General features: G+C 39.9%; 1 protein-coding gene across 1 annotated transcript; it reads left to right on the forward strand.

Annotated features, from left to right (window-relative positions):
• The first annotated feature begins 401 nt into the window (after positions 1-401).
• On the forward strand, positions 402-9,833 carry LOC118808900 (pancreatic secretory granule membrane major glycoprotein GP2-like). The gene is made up of 9 exons (XM_036571782.1): positions 402-458; positions 1,598-1,660; positions 1,774-1,797; positions 4,141-4,242; positions 5,302-5,486; positions 5,907-6,070; positions 7,175-7,420; positions 7,599-7,761; positions 9,730-9,833. The coding sequence occupies exons 2-9, from the start codon at positions 1,615-1,617 to the stop codon at positions 9,805-9,807; spliced, it is 1,008 nt and encodes a 335-aa protein (XP_036427675.1). The 5' UTR covers positions 402-458; positions 1,598-1,614; the 3' UTR covers positions 9,808-9,833.
• The last annotated feature ends 555 nt before the right edge of the window (positions 9,834-10,388 follow it).

Genomic DNA, 10,388 nt, shown 5'->3' on the forward strand with positions numbered 1-10,388 from the left:
TAAAGGTATTTTGAATATGTATTTTTAAGTACTGTACAGAATACATGACTGAATACATTTAGGACAGTGTATTCAGTATTCAGCCATCACTACTTTTTAAGTTACGAATGTTTTTTCCTTCTCCTGTAAATTTACCATTTTGAAGGTTCAGTGTTTTGTTCTGACAGCTATGAGATGCTGATGCCTGGTGTTCCACGTTGTCGTCTTCAGCATCTCATGCATGACTGTGTTCCTTGCTGACAATATAATGCTTATAATTCCAGCCCATTTTGTTACCAGCTGAGCTGGTTGCTCCAGTTCCCCAACTTCATCAAGTCAGCGCACTGAGAAAGTGTCCCAAAAATAGTCACATGGCACATATGTGGGAGTGCCAGTCTCTATATATATGTCAGTAGTGATGCTTGGCGTTAACACAGGTAGACACTCCAGTATCACCGCTGCTTGACCTGCACATCCTGGTAAGTTAGCATTAGCAGTTACTATTATTTGGGCATTTATGGCTTTGGGTTTAATGATCCTATAACTGTTTGCAGTTATTGTTTATGTGTATATGGTTGGTTACTTTCATGCTATGAATAAGCCGTGTTCTTATGCTTCCAGTCCTTATAGGTTGGTGAAGGTCTTGGAACAGTATTTTTTTTTCTATAATAAACTTTTCTATTCCATGGTTGAAAACCTTAGCAAATGGTTTATAGTCATCGCTGTTGTCGGAGGAAAACCTCGTATCTCCAAAATGGTAACTTTACAGGAGAAGAAACAACCTTCTTTACTTTTAATGTAAGTCAGTGGAACCAGATGTTTTTCTAAGTCATTTTGGGTCATTTCTTTTAGTCCATTCATCATGAAATTTACATACAATTTAAAGGGTAACAGGTATTTTCAAAATGTGTCAAAAACTGAAAAACATCAAAAATGGAGATACAAGGTTTTCTTCTGACAGCAGCACTGTTTTTTTGTCAAACTCCAATTTTGATTGGTCAAAAATTGAATTTTAATGTCACATATTTAACAAGTGCAAATTTATTTGTGGTTTGGTTTATTTATTAGTAAGACTTTAACATTGAGTTGTAGCCAGAGGGGTGGTAGGGGTGGTGCCAGCACACAAACCTGCACAAGAACTGTGCAGTACTTAAATTTGTGCCTGAGGAACTTAGATGTTATTCAACCAACTCAAATCTTGCTTAATACTACAAAACATTGCTCATTTTGTAATAGTTATCCGCTCATTTTGCGGACACTGTTATGGATTTTGGATTGACAAATCATTTCATAAATGGAAAAACTGACATCGATCTTCTCTTAATATTATCAAAATTTCATATTCATTCAAGCAAATTTTGTAAATCAAAGACTAAATTTTACTGTAGTTAAGGATCCTAGCTGAACATTCTGGAACACTGTAAAAATAATAAATCCAGAAAGGCCTTTGCTGTAAGACGCACATTCGGCGGTTGTCCGTTGTAGGTCAGTTTTCTGCAGAATGGTCCTCACTACAATTTTCTGATCCATCGCTGCGTCTAGGCCTTGTGTTGTTGTGCAAAACTCAACATAAGAGTGTCTTAATATGAGCCTTATTTTGTATTTTGTGTCTGTGTAGCACACTTTCCTTTCTCAATGGAGTTCCCAGTTGGACTGTGTTTGGCTGCCCTGCTCTTAATGAGTAAGTCTGTGCACTGAATTAGGCCTACATTTTTTCAGCATTCTCAAGTTGGGCTTGAACTTCCATTGTATTGAATTTTTTCTCTTTCTGTGCTCCCCTCTTCTTTGTCACAGGTGGCGTGGCCAAGGCACAAAACGGTAAGCTGCTTGACTTTCAGATATGTGAAGATATTCTTTATGTGTACCTCTCAAATAAATATTAGCCCAGCCAGAGGGGTGTTAGGGGTGGCACTGGCAACCCCTGGAATCTGGATTGGCTACCCTGAGTGCTTCCCCAAATGTTATGTCATGTAACCAACTGATTGGTCTTAGTCTTGACTAAATGTCGTTCAGTAAATGAAGGTCTAGTCAGAAAAGAAAGGCTCTTAACCTTTAGCTAACCATCATCAGGTCAAAAGAAAAACTGCAGTGGGCCGGCTGGTGGACCACTTGTAACACAATCTTAAACAGAAGCAACAGGCCGATTAAAATCTGTCAAAGGGCCGCATTTGGCCCTGGAGATGAACTGTTAGAAACTCCAGGCCTTAGCTGGATTCCTATATGTCAAAAATGAATCGCATTTTTTGAGACTCGCTGCTGTCGCACCCTGTGGCTAACAGAATATTTCCAAACCCCATGTGTTTTGTCCTACATAAATAGGGCTATGTGCAAAACGGTAAACAGCGTGATATTCAGATATTTGGAGATAGTTTGGATGTGTAACTTCAATAAGTATAAGTTAGCAAGCTGAAGTCTACACAGCTAGCAATAACAAAAAGACAACACACCACGGTTCTAAAGCAAAGCTTATAGCCAGCCAAAGCAATTATTCACAGAATTTAAGTACAGTGTGCATGTAAAATTTTCAGGCATTACAAATTTTGCATGGCAGGTAATTACAGGTAACAGGTGATTAGCTCACTGATGCTAACCTAGCTTAGCCTACTGCAGTTTTCCCAATCCCAAATCTATCCTTCAGTACCAGAAGGGGTTTAGTTCAGGGCATGACTGAGGTGTGTCAAAGTAGAGGAAACATAAAACATGAAACACCTGGTGTAAACGTGAAACTAAACTTTAGGCGATATTCTTGCATGATCAACTTCTATAATGTTAAAGCTGACGCTAGAAAAAGTTGACACTGTACAAATTTTTGTTGTATGTTACTGCCCAGATATCAGACAGTTTTTGGCCAATTCTGGCTTTGCTATGTGAGTGTTGGTTGACTACCGGGTAGATGTTAGGCATGTGGGCTAGAATAGGGCCAGATCTGGACAGCTTCATACCGTTTTGCCTCATGTCTACATTTGTAGGACAATTCTGGCGTGAATATTGTGGACCAATGATGTAGATCGGGATCAGATTTGGGCCATATCCTATAGTTCTACTCACTTTACAGTGTATGGGCCACATCTGGGCTGAGGACCCAGCCATATACTGGGCCAGAACAAACTAAGGATGCGGCCCACAAGTGAGCCAGACAAATTTCGCTAACTGGGTATAATTACATCCCAACATTTAGTCTAGCAACCCACTGGGTATTTTAGTCAGTGATTAGTAGGTGTGCCTAATAAACTAGCAACTCAAAAGACCTCTGAAGTCGGTTGGTCATTCCATACTAAGCATCATGCCCATATTAGCAACTCTAACTCTCAGTGGCAAAAATGAACAGGATTTTTCAGAAACCGCTGCTATCACAGCCTACGGTACACATGCGGTTCCAAAACTGCTATGTTTTGCGCCACTGAATGTCACTGGATCCTGTGAATTATGAGGTTGTTCAATTTTCGAAATATGAACATTGCTACAACTGTGCTAATAGCCAGCTAGCAGTCCTGCACACTGAGTTGAGTCAACTATTAACCCTCAACACAACTACACAATAACGCCAGCTACTCCAAATATACTGTACTACTACCAAAGCAGCTTAACTACCACATTTGACCAAGCTTGCTGGTTTATTTGGGGTATTTTTGTGCAGTTTCTAGTCTTACAATGTCAATTCAGTGCACAGCTATGCTAGCTCGTATGTAGCAAAGTTAATTTTTCTGCTCCTTAACGACCTCATAATGCAGAGGATCCAATTACATTCAGTGGACAAATGTACATAAGATAAACCGTGTTGGGTTTGGAAGCACCATGTTAACCACAGGGCGCCATTTAAATTCCAGCTAAGACCTGGAGTTTCTAATATGGGCATGAAGCCGACTACAGAATGATGACATGACGTCAGTGGTCTATGAGGTTTGCGGATTAAACTGGTCACAAGAGGTGGAGGCTACAACAAGGAGCAGCTTTTTCAGTTGGAATATCCTCAACCCTTAGCTAGGTTAGCTTTCAGCTTGGGGTAGGTTAGCTTTAGTTTGCTAGGTTAGCTCTTACTTACTAGGTTAGCTTTTATTTACTTGGTTAACTTTTACATGCTAGGTTAGCTTTTGCTTGTTAAGTTAGCTTTTGCTTGCTAGGTTAGCTTACGTTTGTTATTTACTCTGTTTTTGTCTCTAGATCCTTGCCAGGCCTTGCAGTGTACAGACAGCGAGGAGTGCACTACAATAAGTGGAGCCTTCGGATGCGGCTGTCAATCAAGACCCAACTCTGACAGCTTTGGTATAGTAAAACTTAGACTTTGGAACTCTGAATTCACTTTTGGACGAGAGCAACTTTCCCCTGAAACTCTGAGCCCAAATTTCTGACTGTTTTCAGAATAAATTTTAAACCTAAAAATCTAATTTACACAATTGTCCTGATCATATATGACCAACTTTCACTCGCTAGGATAGCTTTTGCTGGACATGTTAGCTTTTACTTGTTAAGTTAGCTTTCACTTGCTAGGATAGCTTTTACTTGGTAACTTAGCTTTCACTTGCTAGGTTAGCTTTCTCTTGCTAAGTTAGCTTTTGCTGGATATGTTAGCTTTCGCTTGCTAGGTTAGCTTTTGCTGGATATGTTAGCTTTCTCTTGCTAAGTTAGCTTTCACTTGCTAGGATAGCTTTTACTTGGTAACTTAGCTTTCACTTGCTAGGTTAGCTTTTGTTTGGTAAGTTAGCTTTCGCTGGATATGTTAGCTTTCGCTTGCTAGGTTAGCTTTTGCTGGATATGTTAGCTTTCTCTTGCTAAGTTATCTTAGAACTGACATGTTTGTGTGTCTGAAGTTTGCTTCTGTAGTTCCAGAGCTATGATGCTAATGTTGCTAACAAGAAATGGAAACTTAATGGCATCAGGCAAACTTGCCTCAAACCACACTGAATTGTTCAGTATTTGGACATTATATAGTCCTATTTGGATGGGATTGGTTTTACGTGGTGAGGTGGAATAATGTAAGTGGCACTTACTACCCACAAAGGAGGCCTTCGGCTAACGAGGTCTGACAACTGCTGTATTAGAGATTACTTAACACCTCGAAGCCAATGTGTTAGAATTTAAGAACGCAGTTTGCAGGATGGTAAGAGTCCATAACTTGTTAGCTACATTAGCCGTCATGTAGCTCTGGTTGAGCTGAAGAAGCAAACTTGATCCCAAAACATGGCTTGGCTGATCAGCTACTTTAGGGTAAGGAGAAAATTGTGTGAGTTCATTTTTTGTCCAATGTGTTCAGTCTAGTATAAGTGGTGTCACCAACCAATGTCCATTAAACTGATCTTTCAATGCACTCAACCTTTCTTTCAGATGCCATCCAGTCCTGTGCGAGCAGCTCTTCTAACTTATCTCTGTCCCGCTGTCAGCTCTTTGAGGCCGGCTTGAACATAACCTCTCTCCACCTCAATGACCCCAGGTGCACAGGCTCCATCCAAAACGGCCGAGTGTTTTTCCACTTCGACAACGAGCAAAATGTCTGCGGGACAACTCTACGGGTACGGTGCAGAAAATTATTTCCCTCTCAAAATGAACCAAAAAAACACTCTCTAACTAGAAGTGAAACATGGAAAACCAAAGCTTTTTTTGTGGTGTCACAACCATCAACTCACTTATTGTTTTAATGTGAAAATGAGAACATACAATATTTATTTTACATCTTGGAAAATAATAAAACATACAATATAAAATATGCCGTAAATTTTGTATTATATTTTTCTCAATAATTTAAATCAACAAAACCAGGGGTCAAAACTTTTGCATATGTCTGTATCAGTCTTAAAGGCACAGTAACAAAAAATGGTCATGTAAACATGGATTATAACTGTTTTTGATTACATAAAAAACAAAATGTATGAAAATATTGAACATGGCTGACAGTGGATCAGCGGTAATGTACTTCTGTCGTCTTCGTTCAGAGCAACGGCACACATTTCCTCTACGAGAACTCCATTCAGAAGGGTGCCGGCTCAGAGGGTTTGATCAGTCGTCATAGTTGGGTGAACATTAACTTCTCCTGTGTGTACCCACTCATCCAGAGCATCTCCATGCCCATGTCCATGTCCATCCAGGCCTCACGGGGGTAAGATTGCCTTACTGAATTCTCACTCACTCAAACATAGGGCTGGGGGGGGGGTAGGCAGGTAGGGCTAAATTTGATACTTTAATGGTACCAACCAAATTACTTTATTACTGCTAAGTATCAAAATACTCAAATTTCAGTAGCTAAGCAGGCATTGGCTGTTTCTTATTCTGCCAATTTGACTAGTAGTACACTTGTTTCTGGTCTAAACCACACCTACCTTTATATATGTATATATATCACTGTTGTTGGAACAAACCTCGTATCTCCGTAATGGTAACTTTACAGGAGAAGAAAAAACACACCTTACTTTTAACGTAAGTCAATGGAACCAGACTTTTTTCCAAGTCATTTTGGGCTGTTTCTTTTAGTCCATTCATCATGAAATTTACAGACAATGTTAAGGAGAACAGGCATTTTCAAATTATGTTAAAAAGTGAAAAAATTCAAAAATGAAGATACCAGGTTTTCTTCCGACAGCAGCTATATGTATATATATATATATATATATATATATATATATATATATACACACACACACATAGATCAGTCAAAAATTTGTTTTTGGGTACGATGCTATGAGTGGAACATTTAGAACATCATCGTGATTATCTAAAACCGCTGAATTCCGATAGGGTCGTGTTAGAAGTCGGGAGAGCAGAGAATCCCAGACACATTTAAGTAATTAAATGTGTAAAACACAAGTTGTAATAGTAGTAAACAGTGTTTATTTCAAAGCAATATATGACTTTTAACTCAATAATTTTTGTATATAAAAGAAGCTACCTAAAAAAATATTGTTCAGGAATTGAACTCAAAATCTAAAAAAAGTAACCGATACTGAAGTCAAGGTGTTGCCAAAGTATCGTTTGGGAATTGGAATTGAAGTGAAGATATGGGAAATGATATCGGCACTGAAAAATTCTGGACAATAACCAGGCCTACTCAGACATTCGTAAATGACCAGGTGCTAATGTTCTCTTCTCGAGAGACCTACATTCAGACCTCCGTTACTCACTCCTTTAGCATTATTTTTCCTTGTAGTTACTGAATAATAAGCCTTAGATTGTGGATATCTGTGAACTCTGAGTGTTGTTTCCTCAGCGGTGTGGTGTTCAAGGAGCTCCTGAATCAGGGATCATACCAGATCCGCATGATCCCCTATCCCAATGCTTCCTACATCGCTCCCTATTCTGGAGATGTCACAGTTGATGTGAACCAGCAGATCTTTGTGGCCGTGGAGGTTGAAGGAGTCGACAACCAGCAGATTTCTACCGTGTTGGACCACTGCTGGGCCACGCCCTCTGATGAGATCAACAGCACCATCCGCTGGGACCTGATCATCAACGAGTGAGAGCTACTTCTGATAAAAGATTTACAAAACACAATAGCAGTTATGAAATTTGAATGGATTATTTATGCAAGAGCAACATTTCTGTTGGGTTTTTACAGGCGAGTGATTTAGTGCAATAAGATTTGGTTTAGATAAGCAGTGAAGTCACTCCTCACTCTCATTTTTCTCTTTAAGCTGCCCAAACCCTCGAGATGGCACTGTGCAGGTCCTGCAGAATGGCGTTTCCACGTCCGCCCGCTTCTCCTTCAGGATGTTCACCTTTACGAGCGTCTCTGACAAAGTCTACCTGCACTGTGAGGTGCACCTGTGCCTGAAGAACAAGGGCTCATGTGTACAGGTCAGTTCAGAGCAGCACATGGCTGGGATGGGCACAATGTCATAGGTACATCAGCCAATTGGGGTGTAACATTTCAATGTATTGCATTTTATTGTTCGAGATAAAGCTCTCAATTCAGTATATATATATATATATATATATATATCACTGTTTTTATTATGTGAGATTTTATAAAATATTAGGTAAGCAAGTCCACAGTAGAGAGCTGCATGGGAATGGGGATTAGAGGTCTGCATTTCCGCAGGACCCACCATGATACCTTGTGGCATGGGGCTCATTTTCAGTGTCGTGTGCAAGAGTGGGAGGTTAACCATCCCAGTGCTGGCGGGAACGGGACAATAAAACGTGTAGAGAAATCCCAGAAATGAATGAATAGCTTAAGTAAGTTGATACCAACCTATAAGGGACTGTGGGCGGAAGTGGGACCAAATGTTTAGATTGCGGGACAAACCCATGGATACCATTTTTGCCCAGTCTCTTGCGAGCGAGGCCTGCAGCTCCTTAGATGTTCGTCTGGGTTCTTTTGTGACTTCCTGGACGAGTTATCGCTGTGTGGGAATTTTAGTAGTCACTTCATTACTGTTCCTGTTTCTCCCTTTGGAGATATTGGCTCTCACTGTGGTTTGCTGGAGTCCCAGAGGCTTAGAAATGGCTTTGTAACCCTTTCAGATTGAAATATTTCAATAACTTACTCATCGTTACCGAAATGTCTTTTGAATGCGCTGCTAGGTGAGACATTTTAGCTTACTGCATGTTGCTGGAATTTTCTACTTAAGTGATGTTTAGACCCAACAGGGCTGGCAGTGACTAAGCTTAGGTGTGTCTAGCTTAAGTGATCGCAGTTACCAACCAAATTTGGTTGATTGATTAACTAAGTGGGCGATTACTTTTTGTATATTAGAGCTGACATCAAAATCCAACACAGCACTGAGCTAACCCCACTAGCTTGGTGCTGTATTGGATTTTGATGTAAGCTCTAGTATAAATACACACATTTTATGCTTGTAACAGGTTAAATAACATTCTTTACTTTGTATGTCTCAGTTTCTAAGTAACTCCTTCTTTGAAGGCTTAGTGTTAGTCTGTTGGCTTTCTGTTGACCTGCTCAGTCTACTCTAGAGGTCTGCACTCCCTGGGCGGGAAACCAGCCCACTGCAAGTGGGAGTGGGCTTAAACACGCATGAAGAGAAATCTCACAAATGAATGAACATCCTAAATAAAGTAGAACAATCACTAAATCAGTTATGTAAACAATATAAAACAATAACAGTAAACCAATTAAAATGTATGAAGTGTTTCTAAAGTGTTGCGAAGCAGCCGATCACGTGAACAACACCCAAATTCTTGTATCTTACAGAGATGGCAGAGCCTTCAGTCCGACGGGCATAGCTGCCCAGTAAAACACCAACAATAACCGCTCTGTGGTTTAATTCCTGCTCTGTGTTCACTGGGAATAAATGGCGTTTGGTGAAGTTACTTCACAGTGAGCCTGATGACCATGACTGCTGGGTTATTTCAGCAGAGAACAATGTATTTGTGAATAGACAATGTTAGTTCGCCTTCACAGGACTGCGCTGGTGGGAGCCGGACCAAAGTTTCAGAATTTCTGTGGAAGTGGGATGAAATCTTGCGGGGGCGAGCGGGCGGGATCGGGACTGAAAAACCAGTCCCGCACAGACACAGACCTAGTCATGTTGATCGGATTACTGACAAAATCTGATTTTCTGCAGTTATCAGATTATTAAGCGCATGTAAACACACTCAACGTTTTCATTACCTAACTGGATAATTCAGCCAGAATCTCGAAACACAGTGGTCATGAGAAAATACAGTGAATAAAGTACAGCATTTGTTACCTATGCTGCTAAGAGTAGGACATGAGTAGGTCAACTGGGGTGTTTAAGGACCGACACCAAAGCTCCCCTTTCCTTTACCTCCCAAACTCATCATTCTCATTTTCCTTCCTAGTCGTGCAACCCTGGGGCCAGACGAAGACGCCGTTCTCTCAACTACCTTGAGCCAGCTGCCGTCACCATGGCTTTCTGATGAGTTCAGAACATCATCTGATTCCAGAACACATCATGTACCACTGTTATAGTCTAAAGTACAATTACTAGTGCTGATTTTAACTCTTGGGTGGAATTGTTTTCTCTTTAACTGTAGCTTTAACAGATCAGACTGTATCACTTTTGGGGAAAATTATAAATATTGCAGAAAAAAACGTAAAAAAAAGTTCTGATGGAGGGAAAGTTGGGCGCTCAGGGAAGCTTATGCAATCTCATTACAGCATCTTGAATTTCATTAAAAGATAAGAAGTGAAATATAAATCGGTGTCGTTTTCTTCTTGTGGAGCAAAAATCAATCAACCTTTATTTTGACTCTGAAGTGCATTGAGGGTGACCCTCGTTTACAGTGCAGCCGAGCAGGAAAAACAGGGATTGAAAAAAGTTTAATAGCAATAAAATATATAATGAAAGCAAATTAAAAGTAAGAGAACCAACTAAGATAATAAGCAATAAGATTTTTTTTTAAATCTTAGAAATAAAATCAGTTTTAAAATAGTAAAATAAAACAGAAACAGTAACTTTGCATGATTAAAGGCTTCTTTGCATCATGTAACGGTTCTT

The sequence above is a fragment of the Colossoma macropomum genome, unplaced genomic scaffold (genome assembly GCF_904425465.1).
Source record: "Colossoma macropomum unplaced genomic scaffold, Colossoma_macropomum, whole genome shotgun sequence".
Taxonomy (NCBI): domain Eukaryota; kingdom Metazoa; phylum Chordata; class Actinopteri; order Characiformes; family Serrasalmidae; genus Colossoma; species Colossoma macropomum.

Excerpts from the sequence above, each read along its gene's own strand:
- LOC118808900 (XM_036571782.1), top strand. The coding sequence starts at position 1,615 with ATGGAGTTCCCAGTTGGACTGTGTTTGGCTGCCCTGCTCTTAATGA. Across the intron at positions 5,487-5,906 it reads TCTGCGGGACAACTCTACGG|AGCAACGGCACACATTTCCT; the intron begins GTACGGTGCAGA and ends GTCTTCGTTCAG. Across the intron at positions 7,762-9,729 it reads ACAAGGGCTCATGTGTACAG|TCGTGCAACCCTGGGGCCAG; the intron begins GTCAGTTCAGAG and ends TTTCCTTCCTAG.